Below are 15,609 nucleotides of genomic sequence, written 5' to 3' on the forward strand. Positions count from 1 at the left end.
GCGCCTGCGCGGAGCGGCCCTGCGCGCAGTGAGGCTGTGGCGGGGGAAGGCACCGGTGGGGCCGACCCGCGGGCTGGAGGAGGGAAGCAGGCGAGCGGAATCCCAGCGCGCGCCGCGGCGGCCCGGGCACCCTCCCCTTCCGGGCGTGAGGCTGTGAGGAGCGCCGAACCGGGCGGACTCGCACCGGCAGCGAGGCGCCGCTCCCGCCGCCCCAGGCCGGCCTCCCTTGGCTCCGGCGCTCCCGCCGTGGGGCCCGGTTTCCGCAGCGCACCCAGCTCCGGCCGCCTCCGAGCCTGCCCCTGGCCCTTCGCACGCCCCGGCGCCAGCCCGGGCCCTAGGCGGGAGGATGACGGAGCTGCAGTCGGCACTGCTACTGCGAAGACAGCTGGCAGGTGAGTGAGCGGGCGGGCGGGCCGCGATCGTGGCGAGCGCTGCGGCTTCCCTCCTCCTCGCCTCTCCTCCCGGGCCGGCGGCCGGACGGCTGAGGGGAGCGGCAGCCGCTGGCGAGGCCGGGTGCGGGCTCGCGAGGGTGGGGAGCCCGAGGCGCCGGTCCCGGCCGGGCGGGCGGGCACTTCTTCCCCGGCTTTCGGAGGGTGTTGGGGGCGGGGACGCGCCCCAGCCTCGGCGCTGGGACGGGGCCTGGAGAGGAGGGAGGCGGCCCCCTCCCCCACGGCTGGGTGGGACGTTGCGGGGGAGGGGCTGTGGGTCCCCAGCCCAGACCCACCCTCCCAGGGGCGGGTCGCGGGCTCAGGTGCTGCCGAGGCCGCCGGACCCTGGGGGGGGGGGCGGGTGCGGGAAGGAGCGTCTGGGCCCGCCCCGCCGCGAGTCCCTGGCTCGGGTGTCGGAGCGGCGGGCGGGCGGGCGGCGGGTGGCGAGAGTAGGCGAAGGAACTGGCCCCCGGCCGGATAGGTGAGGCGCGCAAAACTTCTGCCCGGGCAGCGCCGGCGCCGCGGAGTTGGGGCGGATAACAAAGCGCTGGCAGCCGCGGCCTCGACGCGGGCGCGCGGGGCCGGAGAACCTGGCGGGGTGCGGGACGCGCCTCGCCTGCCTCCGCCTGGCACGGGCTCCGCTGCGCCGCCGGCGGGGGGAGGGTAGGGGCTGGCCGGCGCGGGGCTGGCTTTGTGCTCGGAGCGATTCTGGCCCCGGCGCAGGCCCTTGCGACCTCCGGACTGCGGCCCGCGGGCTCCGGCTGGGGAGGCGGCCGGCTGTGCCTTCCCAGAGGTGCCTGCGCCCCCCTCCCCCATTGTCCCGGCCTCCGGCCGTTTGCGGCTTCCAGGTTGACTTTTTAGGGGGTTGGCTCCTACTCTGCTAGGACTGTATGAGCGGAGCATGCGCGCTGGAGGTGTACGTGTGCCGAGTGTCAGGGGGGAGGCGGGCTGGAGGCTTTACAATGCCGCCCCACGTGCTGCCAGATTTAAAGAGAAATGAGCCAGCAGTTACTCCCGCTGCCCAGCGCCCAGCGTGTGCCCTTTTCGGTCCGGGCGAATTTTCACCTCCCCGCTGTACAGCCTGCAGCCCGTAGCCCCCGGCAGAAGCCGAAGGCTGGAATGAAGACATCCGTTTTTGTTAGGTTTGAGAGTTTGAGGTTAAATCACCTTTATGGCTTCGTAGGAAAAGGTTGTCAGGGGCTGTTACGGATTGTATAATTAGGTTTATTATTAGAGCATGAGCAAGCAGGTTTGGGCAAGGATTAAAGTTCTAGGTGCTCAAGGGGAGTGACTTGAAGCGAGTGAAGTATGGGATACCTATGTTCATCTGGAAAAATAGTGAAAGAATAATAACCTTATTGCATCTTATATTTTCAAACACCTTACTTTTCTGTGTAATTTTTGTTTTTGTTTTTTTTTTTGGATGAAGGAATCTCCCTAAAAGTTCTTTAATCAAAATAAGTTTTTGCGATGTAGTGGATTCTTAAGCAATATGGAAATACTAAATTAGTATTAAAATACTACTCAACTCATATAATGAGAAAACTATACACTAAAAAAGGTATAAAAGAGTTACATAGTTAATAAGAAAGTTAAGCTAATAGGAGTGTTAGGCAGTAGCAATGTTACAAGTTACTTCCTACCCATTTATGAATTAGCTATAGATTTTGATAGCCACTGGTTCAGTTGAGTACTCTTTTTTGACAAGGTTAATCCCACTTATTGATAAAACATTTTCTAAAGGTCTTTATTAATGGTTGACATTTTGGTAAGGCACACTAAAATATTCTTTAAGATCAGAGGAGAGGATAATTTAGTTTGTAATTTTCAGGCCTCATTATAAAGTTACTTAGCTGCTTTTTTAAAAATACGCATTTATTGACTATTATATATTTTTGTTGATTTCAGAGAGGAAGGGAGATGGAGAGAGATAAAATCATTGATCGGCTTCCTCCTGCAAGGCCCCCACTGGGGATTGAGCCTGCAGCTGAGATATGCACCCTTGTTTGGTTTCGAACCTGGGACCCTTCAGTCCGCAGGCCGATGCTCTATCCACTGAGCAAACTGGCTAGGGCTTTTTTGCCTTCATCAGAGTCAATGGACTATTCTTAATTTCTTATATTTTTGAGGGATTTTAATTAACATGCTCAAAATGTATAAAATAGAAGCCAAGGTGTAGTGAAATGTAAAAATATCAAGTTTATTGGAAAGAGTTTATAAGTATATACTAAAATAAAGGTCCTGTTGTATTTTAGTACTACATTGTTTGAACTTTGTGGTTCTTCAGATATTTAAAAACAGGAAAGAATGGTAATCTGTAATCTCTTGAAATCTTTTAGCCTGCACTTTCGGAAGGCATTATAAGAAGTACTTTAGAAATCTTGAAATGTATTGAATTTAGTAGACACACAAACCTGTAAGCCATTCTAGCTGCTAGAATTTCAGAAAGTAATAGCAGTGGCCAACAATGGTTACATTTATTGAGCCCCTAGTCTGCTAGTCCTCATATAGGATTTTATTTCATTACTTAAGGGGAGAATTTATTGTGTGTTTTGTAGGTAACTTTAATGAAGAACCTAGTTACTTTAAGAGTTGAACAGAATGATTCCTTGGGTTGCAGTTTCTTACCTCAGCTCTACTGACTTTTTGGGTGGATTGTTGTGTGGTTCTATACTTGCATGATAGAATGTTCAGCAACATTCTTGGCCTCCATCCACTAGATGCCAGTAGTACACCCCCTCAGTTGTGACAGACAAAAATGTTGCCAAGTATCCCCCAAGGGACAGAATGATCCCGGACTGAGAAATTACTGGTTTAAGGTGTTTTAGTTAAGACCATTTGGCTATTGTAAAGGAATAAGAACACCTTACAGATTCCTGAAATCAGATAGGTTGTGTATTTCTTTGTGGATATTATTGGACTATGACTTTATTCCTTTGCGAATTCTGCAGTGGCAGTTTAACTTTGGCAGTGCATTATGTTAAACACCAAGAAATCCCACAGCACAAGAGATAAAATTTTAAGCATTTTTTAAAAGTTATGATAAGCACTGGATAAAAATACAAAGAGTACAAGAAGGTATAGTCTTTCCATCCTGACCTCCAAGTCTTTGCTTGGAAACAGCCATCATCGATAATTTCTTTTGTGTCTTGTCTTTTCAGAGAGATTCTTCTATATATGTTTATACATGGGCTAATGTTTACTGAGGACTGACAGATACTAGGAGCTGAGTGCTTTACATATATTATTTTATCTTCCCAATAAGGAATAGAGGCTTAGAGAGCTTAAGTAACTCCCCCAAGATTACACAGGTACTAAGTGGTGCTTCTAGATCAGAGGTGGGCAAACTTTTTGACTCGAGGGCCACAATGGGTTCTTAAACTGGACCGGAGGGCCGGAACAAAAGCATGGATGGAGTGTTTGTGTGAACTAATATAAATTCAAAGTAAACATCATTACATAAAAGGGTACGGTCTTTTTTTTTTTTTAGTTTTATTCATTTCAAACGGGCTGGATCCGGCCCATGGGCCGTAGTTTGCCCACGGCTGTTCTAGATTCATATTCAGGACCTTCTTATTTGAGAAACTTTGATTTTTTTTTTATTTGTATTTTTTACAAAGTTTCTCTTATTTTTGTTATTTTTTTCATTTTTAAATTATTATTTTTTAATCCTCACCTGAGGATATTTTTCCATTGATTTCTAGAGAAAGTGGAAGAGAGAGGGAAAGACAGAGAGAAAATGTGAGAGGAATACATTGATGGTTGCTTCCTGCATGCGCCCTAACCAGAATCGAACCCGGGACCCTTTGGTCCGTAGTCTGACACTATCCACTGAGCCAAACTGGCTAGGGTGACTTTGATGATTTTAATTGGCAGTATTGCCTCCCAGGGAATCTTCTGTAATAATAAAAGCATGATATGCTAATTAGACTGGACGACCTTTCAGCTTTGCTGGGGCTGCGAGGAAAGCCCAGGTCCCAGGTGCCAGAGGGAAGCAGGTGCTGACAGCTGGGGGAAGGAAGGCCTACTCCTTTTTTTTTTTTTTTTTAAATATATCTTTATTGATTTCAGAGAGGAAGGGAGAGGGAGAGATAGAAACATCAATGATGAGAGAGAATCATTGATCGGCTGCCTCCTGCACGCCCCCTACTGGGGATCAAGACAAAAACCCAGGCATGTGCCCTTGACCGGAATTGAACCCGGGACCCTATCCATTGAGCCAAATCAGCTAGGGCAGGAAGGCCTATTCTTGCAAGAATCTCGTGCATCGGGCTTCTAGTAATTAATAACGCAATAGGGTTTTATACATTTAAATATTCAAAGCTGGTGTTTCTCAGTAGTTGAGCATAGGCCAGTGAACCAGAAGTCTATGCATGGTTGATTCCCCTTGAGGGTTTGATCCCAAGTAGGGGGCATAGAGGAGGCAGCCTGTCAATAATTCTCATCATTGATGTTTCTATCTCCCTCTCCCTTCCTCTCTGAAGTCAATAAAAGTATATTTAAAAATAAAACAAAACAAGAAACCCAAAACAAAGTTAATCTATCCAGTAACTCAAAAAATGAGAAAACATTCTCATCTTAATAAAATTTACTGCATTAAAATAATATGCATTAAAATCTAAGTGATATTAGAGGTAATCATAAAAAGATATGTTAGCTCTTGTCAACTTAAGACCAACATTCTGCAGAATCAAGGAAAATATTTTTGAATTTAATGTCATAGACTGAAAGCACTAAGCTTCCCCCCCCCCCCAATATATTTTATTGATTTTTTACCCAAAGGAAGGAAGAGGGATAGAGAGTTAGAAACATTGATCAGCTGCCTCCTGCACACCCCCCACCGGGGATGTGCCTGCAACCAAGGTACATGCCCCTGCAGGAATCGAACCCAGGACCCTTCAGTCCGCAGGCCAACACTCCATCCACTAAGCCAAACCGGTCAGGGCAAGCAGTAAGCTTTTTGGTGTTCACAGTTAATTCTGAGGGAAAATACTGGGGCTGACTGGACTTATTTCCTACTCTAGCCATACTAAGTTTTACTATATGACAAGCATTTATAAGGAATAAAAGGAGGTGTTTTTGGTTTTTTTTAAAGATTACTTGAAGGGTTTTTTTGTGTGTTTTGTTTTTAAAATATATTTTATTGATTTTTTTACAGAGGGGAAGGGACAGGGATAGAGAGTTAGAAACATCAATGGGAGAGAGACATTGATCAGCCATTGATCAGCTGCCTCCTACACACCTACTACTGGGGATGTGCCCGCAACCAAGGTACATGCCCTTGACCGGAATCGAACCTGGGACCCTTCAGTCCGCAGGCCGATGCTCTATCCACTGAGCCAAACCGGTTAGGGCCAAGTTTTTTTTTTTTTTTTTTTTTTTAACATTGATAACATTGTTTTCAGTAGTTTTCACAGGCACCTGTCATTCTAGAACTTGGAAGAATCTGTTTATGCAATACAATGAAATAATTGAGCTTCTTTTACTTAGAAATTTTGATTGCATATATTAATAATCTGGAAAATTCCCTAATTTTTATCTCCTTGGCTACCCATATAAATAGGTTTATTTTTATTTTTTTTATAAGTAGGTTGTTTTGATTAGTGAGTCATGTGTGTTCTTAGACATAATGTGCAATAAAGTCATTGGGAGTTTGTTAAAAATACAGATTCCTGGCCTTATCTCCATAGTCTACATGTCTTGATGGGGGCCCAAGAAAACCTAATTTTTTTTTTTTTTTAATATATTTTATTGATTTTTCACAGAGAAGTAGGGAGAGGGATAGAGAGTTAGAAACATCGATGAGAGAGATCGATCAGCTGCCTCTTGCACGCCCCCCACTGGAGTTGTGCTCGCAACCAAGGTACATGCCCTTGACCGGAATCGAACCTGGGACCCTTGAGTCCACAGGCTGACGCTCTATCCACTGAGCCAAACCGGTCCGGCAGAAAACCTAATTTTTACAGCAGCGCTTTGGGTGGCTGTGAAGCAGGTGTTCTGAGCTATGCTGCAATAATAGGTACCCAATCGGAATGACCTGCAGGTAGCCCCAGTTCCTAGAGTTTGTGATGTGCTATGTTTTATTAGCTCTCCTGGTATTCATAGGATATTGAAAGAATACTCTTAAAAGAGGAGTTAGAATGATTTGATATTTCTTATTGGACCTTCTAGAATATATTGGTACTCTGACAAACAACTCCATTAACAATCTTAAACAAGCAGAAATACAGTAATTGATTATTGACAGGGACATCCTAGTGATAGAAGATTCTGGGTGACGAGCCAAATATTAATAACTTTTTTTTTTTTAAGTTAAAAAAGTTTAGATATAGTTACTGATTTTAGAGATAGAGAAACATTGGTTTGCTTTTCCACTTATTTATGCATTCATTGGTTGATTCTTGTATGTGCTCTGATGGGGATCAAACCCATCCTTCGGTGTATTGGGGACACTGTTCTAACCAACTGAGCTACGCGGCTGGGCTAATTATTAATAATCTTAATGCTAATAATTATTGACCCACATATTTAGAAATGGAAGAAAAGTCTAAAAGTAAATTTACATTGCATCAAACTACTAATTGCTTTAACAGAGTGTGGGAATTTTTATATCCAGAAATCATTACACTATTGTAGAACGAATGCATTTACTACATATTGTACTGAATATATTGTCAGAAAAAATGCATAGATGAAACATTTTGGTTGAGGGAGAGTGTAGGATGATTTACAATCCTTGTAGTAGAGGGAGCATCAAAGAATTATGTATCTGCCCTGGCCGGTTTGGACCAGTGGTTAGAGCATTGGCCCTTGTACCAAAGGGTCTCGGGTTCAGTTCAGGTCTGGGGCACGTACCTGGGTTGCAGGTTTGATCTCTGGCTCCAGTCGGGTTGCAGCATTGATATGTCTCATATCTATGTTTCTCTCTCTCGCTCTTGCTCTCTCACTCTCTTTCTCCCCCCCCCCCCCCCTTTATAAAATTCAGTGGTAAAAATATCCTTGGGTGAGGATTAACACAACAAAATAAGAATTATGCATCTGTTATGTTGTGTTACAGAATCTAAAATAGTCTTATTTTTGTAATATATACATATATCAAATCATTATGTTGCACATCTTAAATGTACACAATGTTATATGCCACTTATATCTCAGTAAAGCTGGAAAGAAGTCTCAACTTTTTAATGAATAAGTGAACTTTCTTAACATTAGGGAGTAGATGATGTAAAAAATATATATATTTATTGATTTCAGAGAGGAAGGGAGAGGGAGTGAGAGATAGAAACATCAGTGATGACAGAGAATCATTGATTGGCTGCCTCCTGCTTGCCCCCTATTGGGGATCATGCCCTGACCTGGTGACCTCTTGTTTCCTGAGTCGAGGCTCAACTGCTGAGCTACACCTGGCTGGGCAGGAATAGGTGATTTTTTTTTTTTTAAAATATATTTTATTGATTTTTTTACAGAGAGGAAGGGAGAGAGACAGAGAGCCAGAAACATCGATGAGAGAGAAACACCGATCAGCTGCCTCCTGCACATCTCCCACTGGGGACATGCCCGCAACCCAGGCACACGCCCCCGACCGGAACCGAACCCGGGACCCCTCAGTCTGCAGGCCGACACTCCATCCACTGAGCCAAACCGGTTTCGGCAGGAATAGGTGATTTTTAAGTTATAATTTTTGTTCAGTGAATATTTTGGAAATACAATGAAATTTAGTTTTTTATAAGTAACAGTAGTTTAATTTTCTGTAAGCTACTTCAGGCTGAAACATACTTTCTACATTAGTCTTTTTTAAAAAATATGTTTTACTGATTTTTAGAGAGAGGAAAAGAGGGGGGGGGGGGAGACAGAGAAACATCCGTGCAAGAGAGAGTCATTGATCTGTTTCCTCCCATACTCACCCTGACCAGGATCCAACCTGAAACCTGGGCATGTGCCCTGACTGGGAATCAAACTGGCAACCTTTCCATGTACAGGACAACACTCAACCAACTGAGCTACACTGACCAGGGCCTAGCCTTTTATAATGAAGTAGAGGCCCAGTGCGTGAAATTCGTGCACTGGTAATGTCCCTAGCAGCTGCTGGCTGCCTGCCGTGTACTCCCTCCCTTCCCCCAGCCAGCCCTGCCCCGATCACACTCCTGGACAAACTCCCAGTCGAGGGGACAATTTGCATACTATGCTTCTATTATATAGCACTAGTGACTCGGTGCATGGATTTGTGCACATTGAAAGGAAATTAATTAGAAAGTGGCCAGCGGAAGCCTGGCCTTGCTCTGGAACTGAGTGCTCATCCCATGTGGAAGGTTTGGGGGCTTTACATTCCTTGTTCCTAGTGTTCCTGGTCATGACCCCTTCCTTGTTTCCCAGTTCCCTGTGATTCCTCAGAAGATCAGTCTCCCTTCCAAACCATGGCATCCTGTACACCCAGCTAAGTGGCTCTTTTGCCACCAAAACTCCTGAGAGAGGAGCTCCTTTCCCCAATGGACCCCAGGAGACTTTCTGGCCCTCTGCTTACTGTTCCCAGGAGCCTGCCCTCAAGGCCTGTCTGAGAGTGCTTCGCTCTCCATCCATCACCTTCCCTATCCATTCCCCTCCTACTGGCACTTCTCTTCTGCCCTTACCCCTAAATGTCTGTCTGTGCCACTAGCTTGGCCCTGGGCCTTTTTTGAATACCCAAGTCTTACAATGAACTTTCTGAGCAGGTGATGTCCAACTTTGCTCTTCAGGGACTGAGTCTGCCTCTCTCCTCTCTTGGGCCTATGTGACCTAGGAATAGGTGCATCTGAATCCGGGAGAGGTAGCCAGGCAGGCTGCAGAGTCTTTGGGGCAGAGGCTGGGAGAGATTTGGGTACTTTCTGTTACCACTATTGGGGTGATAGTCAGAAGAGGGGGGACCTCATACTATGACCTGATCCAGGACCCTCCTCTGGAAGAAAGCTCGGCCTAGGGTGTGTGTGTGTGTGTGTGTGTGTGTGTGTGTGTGTGTGTGTATGTGTATGTGTGCCTGTGCCTGTGCACATGAGCATAAACTGACTTGTCTGGTTGTGTTACTCAGGGTGGGCTGGGGACTCACCAGAAGAATCCCCTTAGCCTGCTCAAGACTGTTTTTTTCCTGTACCCTCTCCAAAGGGGTCAGGGGAAGGAGGTCCAGGTGGGTTGAGGGGGTCACAGTGAATAACCAATAAGGCCACATTGCTGCCAGGAGCGGGTGGGGGAGGTTTGGGACTCCGAGGACCTGGAACCTGGCTTTGGTTTTCTGTCTTCTTTCCTCAGGACGCCCCCTGAGGCCTGGGATTGCACCTGGCTTTGAGGAGCACCTGTGGCTGCTGCTCTACCAGTGTAGTCATGGGCTTCCCTCCTTTCGCAGGGCAAGTCCTCCTTCCCCAGAGACTGGACAACTGGCTGTTTCTATGACGTATTTATTTTTACTTGTGTTTCATGTCACTTTTTAAAAAAAGCAAACAGAACAATTGTGAGTATAATTGCCTATCAGTTTTATTTCTCTTTTTGTAAAATAAAATTTAAACTCAAGACAGCAAAAAAAATAAAAGTGGCCAGTGGAGTGGGACTGGGCAAGAAGGAGCCAACCTCCTCCTTTGGTCCCTCCCTGGCTGGCCGCACCTGGGGTGATGCCACGGCTTGAAGGGAGTGAGTGGGGTCCCTCCGGCAGGTGGGGTCCCTTGGCCTGGCCTGCGGGGATCGTGCAGAAACTGGCAGTCTGACATCCCCTGAGGGGTTCCGGAGTGCGAGAGGGCACTCTGTAAAGTTGCTATTGTACAGGGTATAGAACGCAAATGCACATGTGTAGTAAACCAGATTCAGGGCCAACAGTGCCCCAGCAACAGCATAACCCATCGCTGAAGGTGGAATCGTGTGGCCCCGTGAGGAATTGGGCTCCGTCCTCTCTGGTTTTGGGGTGTGTCACCCGAGAACCGCTGCTGCCAAGCCACTGCAGTTCAGCAGCTCCTGCGTTGAGCGTCTGCCCCCTGTTGGTCATTGCATGTCATACTGACTGGTCGGACAGTAGGAGTAACACTTAGCATATTAGCCTTTTATATATAGTAGGTCCTCGGGTTACGTCGGAGATCCTTCCCTACAGTGCGATGTAATGCGATTTTCGCCGTTAAGTCAGAACCCACCTACATAAGCACCTACGTCACTCACATGGAGCACATATGCAGCAGTGATGAAGTGAAACAGTAAAAAAAAAATTTAAAAGAAAAATAACAATTCCTGATCTTTACTTGTGGTAAATAAATAATAAAAAACATAAAGCACATATGTACATACGTTGAAATGACGGAACTGGTTTTTTTTTTTTTTCTAAATAAACTAGGGTGCCTGGCCAGCCTGGGTGAGGGGATGATGGCTGTTTGCAGCTGGTCACACACCCTTCAGGGTGGGGGTCCCCACTGGGGTGCCTGGCCAGTCTGGGTGAGGGGCTGAGGGCTGTTTTCAGGCTGGGGGTGACTGAAGCTCCCAACCGCTCCTTTTTTTCTTTTTCTTTTTTTTATTCTGGGCCAGCTTTAGCTTTGAGGCTTGGCTCCAGCTCTTAGGCCTCCGCTGCTGAAAGTAGGTTTCTGGCCTTTGCTTACAATGTTGCAATCCTGCTGGCTGAAGCCCGGCGGACTAAAGCAGGTTTCTGGGGTTTTGTTTAGCTTCTATATTTGTTACATAGTTGCTTAGAGTTGCAGCTCAGAGGCCTGCAGCGGCAGGCAGGGAACGTTGGAGTCCTCCTTCACTGAAGCAAGCAGGCCTCATGTTTCAAGCTGCCTGGCTGCCGCCCACCATCTTGGCTGGCAGTTAATTTGCATATTGCCCTGATTAGCCAATGGGAAGGGTAGCGGTCGTACGCCAATTACCATGTTTCTCTTTTATTAGATAGGATGGGAGATGGTGATATAACCATGAAACAAAATCATGAAACAACGTACGTCATAACTTGAGGACTGCCTGTAATGATTTTGGTACTAACAAGGGGCTGTAATTCTCATCATTGAAACTTTTCCTATTGAAGAAAAATCTTTAAGCCTCAGAATTTTCTTTCTATCTTCACTTAGTTATTATGGCTTATACTCAACTATCACTTCTCTCCTACCCTATGTTGTCTTCTTCTAGTATTTCTTAACTTTTATAAAGATACATATGTGGGTGGTAAATTTTGAGTCTGCATATTGAAAAATGCCTTAATTTTGTCCTCAGATTTGATCATTTGGTTTTCTGGAAATTGAATTCTGGGTTAAAAATATTTTCCCATGGAACTTTGATGTCATTTTTCCATTGTAACGTTATTCCTTTGTCCAGAATTTTCTCAATGAGAAGACAGTGATGAAGAATGATTCATGTCAGCCCGGCAAGGGTTGCTCAGTGGTCAAGCATCGACCCATAAACCAAGAGGTCACTGGTTTGATTCCTGGTCAAGGCCCATGCCCGGGTTGGGGGCTTGATCCCCAGTGTGGAGGGGAAGGCATGCAGGAGACAGCCTATTGATGATGTTTTTCATTCATTGATGCTTCCATCTTTCTATCCCTCTCATTTCCTTTCTAAAGATTGATAAAAACATTTTTTTAAAAAAGGAATGACTCCTATCAGTATAATTTTTTTTCTGTGTAGATGTTTTTTTGAAGTTCTAAAGGATTTTCTGTATACTTGGAGTTCTAAATTTTACCCATGTTGTGTCTTAAGTGTAACTTTTTTTATTCATTGTTTTAGATTCTTTTTTTTTTTCAGAGCTTTTTTTTTTTTAAAAAAAATATAATTTTATTGATTTCAGAGAGGAAGGAAAAGGGAAAGAGAGATAGAAACATCAATGATGATAATCACTGATTGGCTGCTTCCTGCATGCCCCCACTGGGGATTAAGCCCGCAACCTAGGCATATGCCCTTGATCTGAATCGAGCCTGGGACCCTTCAGTCCACAGGCCAACGCTCTATCCACCGAGCCAAACTGGCTAGATTCTTAAAAAAAAAAAAAAAAAAAAAAAAAAATACACAAACATTTATTGATTTCAGAGAGGAAGGGGAAGGGAGGGAGAGATAGAAACATCAACAATGAGAGAGGATCATGGATTGGCTGCCCTCTGCATGCCCCCTACTGGGGATCGAGCCAGCAACCCAGGCATGTGCCCTTGACTGTAATCAAACCCAGGACCCTTCAGTCCGTAGGCTGACGCTCTATACACTGAATCAAACCAGCTAGGGCTCATTCATTATTTTAGATTCTTAATGGGCTCTTTTATTTATTTTTATTGTTAATCCTCACCTGAGGATATTTTTTCCATTGTTTTTCAGAGAGAGCCCGGAAGGGAAGGAGGAAAGAAGAGAGAGAGAGAGAGAGAGAGAGAGAAATGTGAGAGAGACACATTGAATGGTTGTCTCCTGCATGCTCCCCATTGGGGACTGGGGAGCAGACCCACAACCCAGGTATATGCCCTTGACTGGAAATCAAACCCAAGACCCTTTGGTGCATCAGCTGAGGCTCTAACCATTTAGACTTACCAGCCAGGCCCTAATGGGCTCTTTGACTGCTGAAGGCTTCAGTCTGTTTTGAGCTCAGAAGCTTCTATTTATTTTTTTGTCATCCTCTACATTATCTTTGGAACCTTTACTAGTCAGGTGTTTGAACTTTTTTTTTTTTTTTTTTTAATATATTTTCACTTAGCATGATTTTAGGGAGGAAGGGAGAGGGGAAGAGAGATAGAAACTTCAATGATGAGAAGAGAATCATTGATTGGCTGCCTCCTGCATGCCCCCCCACTGGGGATCGAGCCCGCAACCAAGGCATGTGCCCTTGGCCGGGATCGAACCTGGGACCCTTCAGTTCACAGGCCGACACTCTGTCCATTGAGCCAAACCAGCTAGGGCAGGTGTTTGAACTTTTTAATCTCATTTCTTTGCCTTTTAATTTTCATATTGTCTATTTTCTGTCTTTTGTTACTATATTGTGGACACCCTCCCCCCCTTTTTTTTTCCATATTAATGACTTGGTCTTCAACCATGCATGTTTTGTTATTTAGACTGGCCATTCAATTTTTCATTTTAGTAATTGTATATCTAATTTCCAAGAACTTAGTCTCTCCCATAGAAGTCTGTTTTTAATAACACATTTACTGAGTTTTAATGTGCATATCATAAAATCTACTCATTTTACGTGTACAGTTTGATATGTTTAGAGTTGTTCAACCATCAGCACAATGTAATTTTAGAACACTTCCATCACTTTAGAAAGAAATCTTGTGCCCATTAGTAGTCACTCTTCTTTCTTAGCCCCACATCCAGGCAACTATAAATCTACTTTTTGTTCCTATGAAATTATCTTTTCTGGACATTTAATATAAATGAAATAATATAGCATGTATTCTTTTGTGTATGGCTTCTTTCACTTAGCATGTTTTTAAGGTTGATCTCTGTTGTAGTATATTAAATCTGTTGTTCCATATCATTTGTTGAAAACACTATCCTATTCCTATTGAATCACCATGGAACTTTCGTTGAAAAATCTGTTAACCAACCTGTGTATGTTTCCTTGGGTACTCTTTTATCTGTATGTCCACCTCTATGCCAATATCATAGCTGTTGCTGTATAGTAAGTCTTGAAATCATGTAATATAAACCTTCTAACTTGTGAGAAAGAATTATAGAGAAATTAGGTGCTTACAAAAATATTGGAAGGGCTAAAAGAATGATTTAAGGAGAAAAATCTCCAGTATAGCAACCAGAGAAATATGGAACTGACCCCCCAGGAGCCTTAAAAGCTAAGAATTCAAGAACAGAATACAGCACCGTGATCCAGATTCACAAAGATGAGTCGAGAAGAAATCACTACACCACTTCTGTGCATATCATCCAGCATAATAAAATAAAAGGCCACAGATTGAATCAGTAATATTGTGTTTTTGCAGACCATAATTGTGTATGTAGAAAATTCTAAGGAAAATGTGAAAAAGCTACTAGATCTAATAGCCCAGTTTATCAAGGTTGAATAATACAAGATCAAAACACAAAAATAAATTATATATGTATGTGTGTGTGTGTACACACACACACACACACACACACACTCTCACACTAGAGGCCCAGTGCATGAAATTTATGCACTGGCGTGGGGGTGGGGGGTGTCCCTCAGCCCAGCCTTCACCCTCTCCAATCTGGGTCCCCTCGGAGGATGTCCGACTGCAGGTTTAGGCCCAATCCCACAGTATCGGGCCTAAACCAGCAGTCAGACATCCCTCTCACAATTTGGGACTGCTGGCTCCCAACCGCTTGCCTGCCTGCCTGCCTGCCTGCCCCTAACCACTTCTGCCTGCCAGCCTAATCACCCTCTAACCACTCTCCTGCCAGCCTGAGCGATGCCTAACTGCTCCCCTGCTGGCCCAATCGCCTCCAACTGCACTCCCCTGCCAGCCTGATTGCCCCCAACTGCCCTCCCCTGCCGGCCCGGTCACTCCCAACTGCTCTCCCCTGCAGGCCTGGTCATCCCCAACTACCCTCCCCTGCTTGCCTGGTCATCCCCAACTACCCTCTTCTGCTTGCCTGGTCTCCCCTAACTGCCCTCCCCTGCTGGCTTGATTGCCCACAACTGCCCTCCTTTGCGGGCCATCTTGTGGCTGTGGGTGTTGCCATCTTGAGGGTGTGGCAATTAGCATATCCCCTCCTTATTGGCTGTGGGCACCGCCATATTTGAGGGCGGGGCAGTCAATTAGCATATTCCCTCATTGGCTGTGGGCACTGCCATCTTTGAGGGTGGGGCAGCAATTAGCATATCACCTCCTTATTGGCTGTGGGCACTGCCATCTTTGCAATGGTGTGAGGGTCAATTAGCATATTTCCTCTTTATTAGATAGGGTGTGTTTATGCACACACACACAATAAATAATTGGAAAATAACGTAAAGAATATAATTTACAACAGCATTTAAAGAACACGAAATACATAGGAATACATTTAAATTTGACAAAGCAGATCTGTACATGGAAAACTATAAACTTAAATGTTTTTACTGCCCTGGCTGGTTTGGCTCAGTGGTGCTGTCAGTGGGTGTGAGTGGCAGCTGCTGGCCCTGATTGCCCCTGAGGGCTTCTCCACCTCCCCCTGCTCCTGAGGGGTGATTGGGGCAGCGGCTGCCGCATGCACCCGCTGTTGGCACTGGTCCGGTCCCAATTGCTCGGCATCTTCA

The 15,609-nt window shown here is 45.4% G+C and overlaps 1 protein-coding gene across 1 annotated transcript in view; it reads left to right on the forward strand.

Moving 5' to 3' along the window:
• Nucleotides 1–201: 201 nt before the first annotated feature.
• Nucleotides 202–15,609, forward strand: part of UBE2G1 (ubiquitin conjugating enzyme E2 G1) — a 97,258-nt gene continuing 81,850 nt past the window's right edge. Inside the window, exon 1 of the mRNA XM_036341263.1 lies at nt 202–392. Coding sequence (XP_036197156.1) covers nt 347–392 — 46 coding nt within the window. The 5' untranslated portion in view covers nt 202–346. The remainder of the gene's footprint in view (nt 393–15,609) is intronic.

The sequence above is a fragment of the Myotis myotis genome, unplaced genomic scaffold (assembly GCF_014108235.1).
Source record: "Myotis myotis isolate mMyoMyo1 unplaced genomic scaffold, mMyoMyo1.p scaffold_m19_p_17, whole genome shotgun sequence".
Lineage (NCBI taxonomy): Eukaryota > Metazoa > Chordata > Mammalia > Chiroptera > Vespertilionidae > Myotis > Myotis myotis.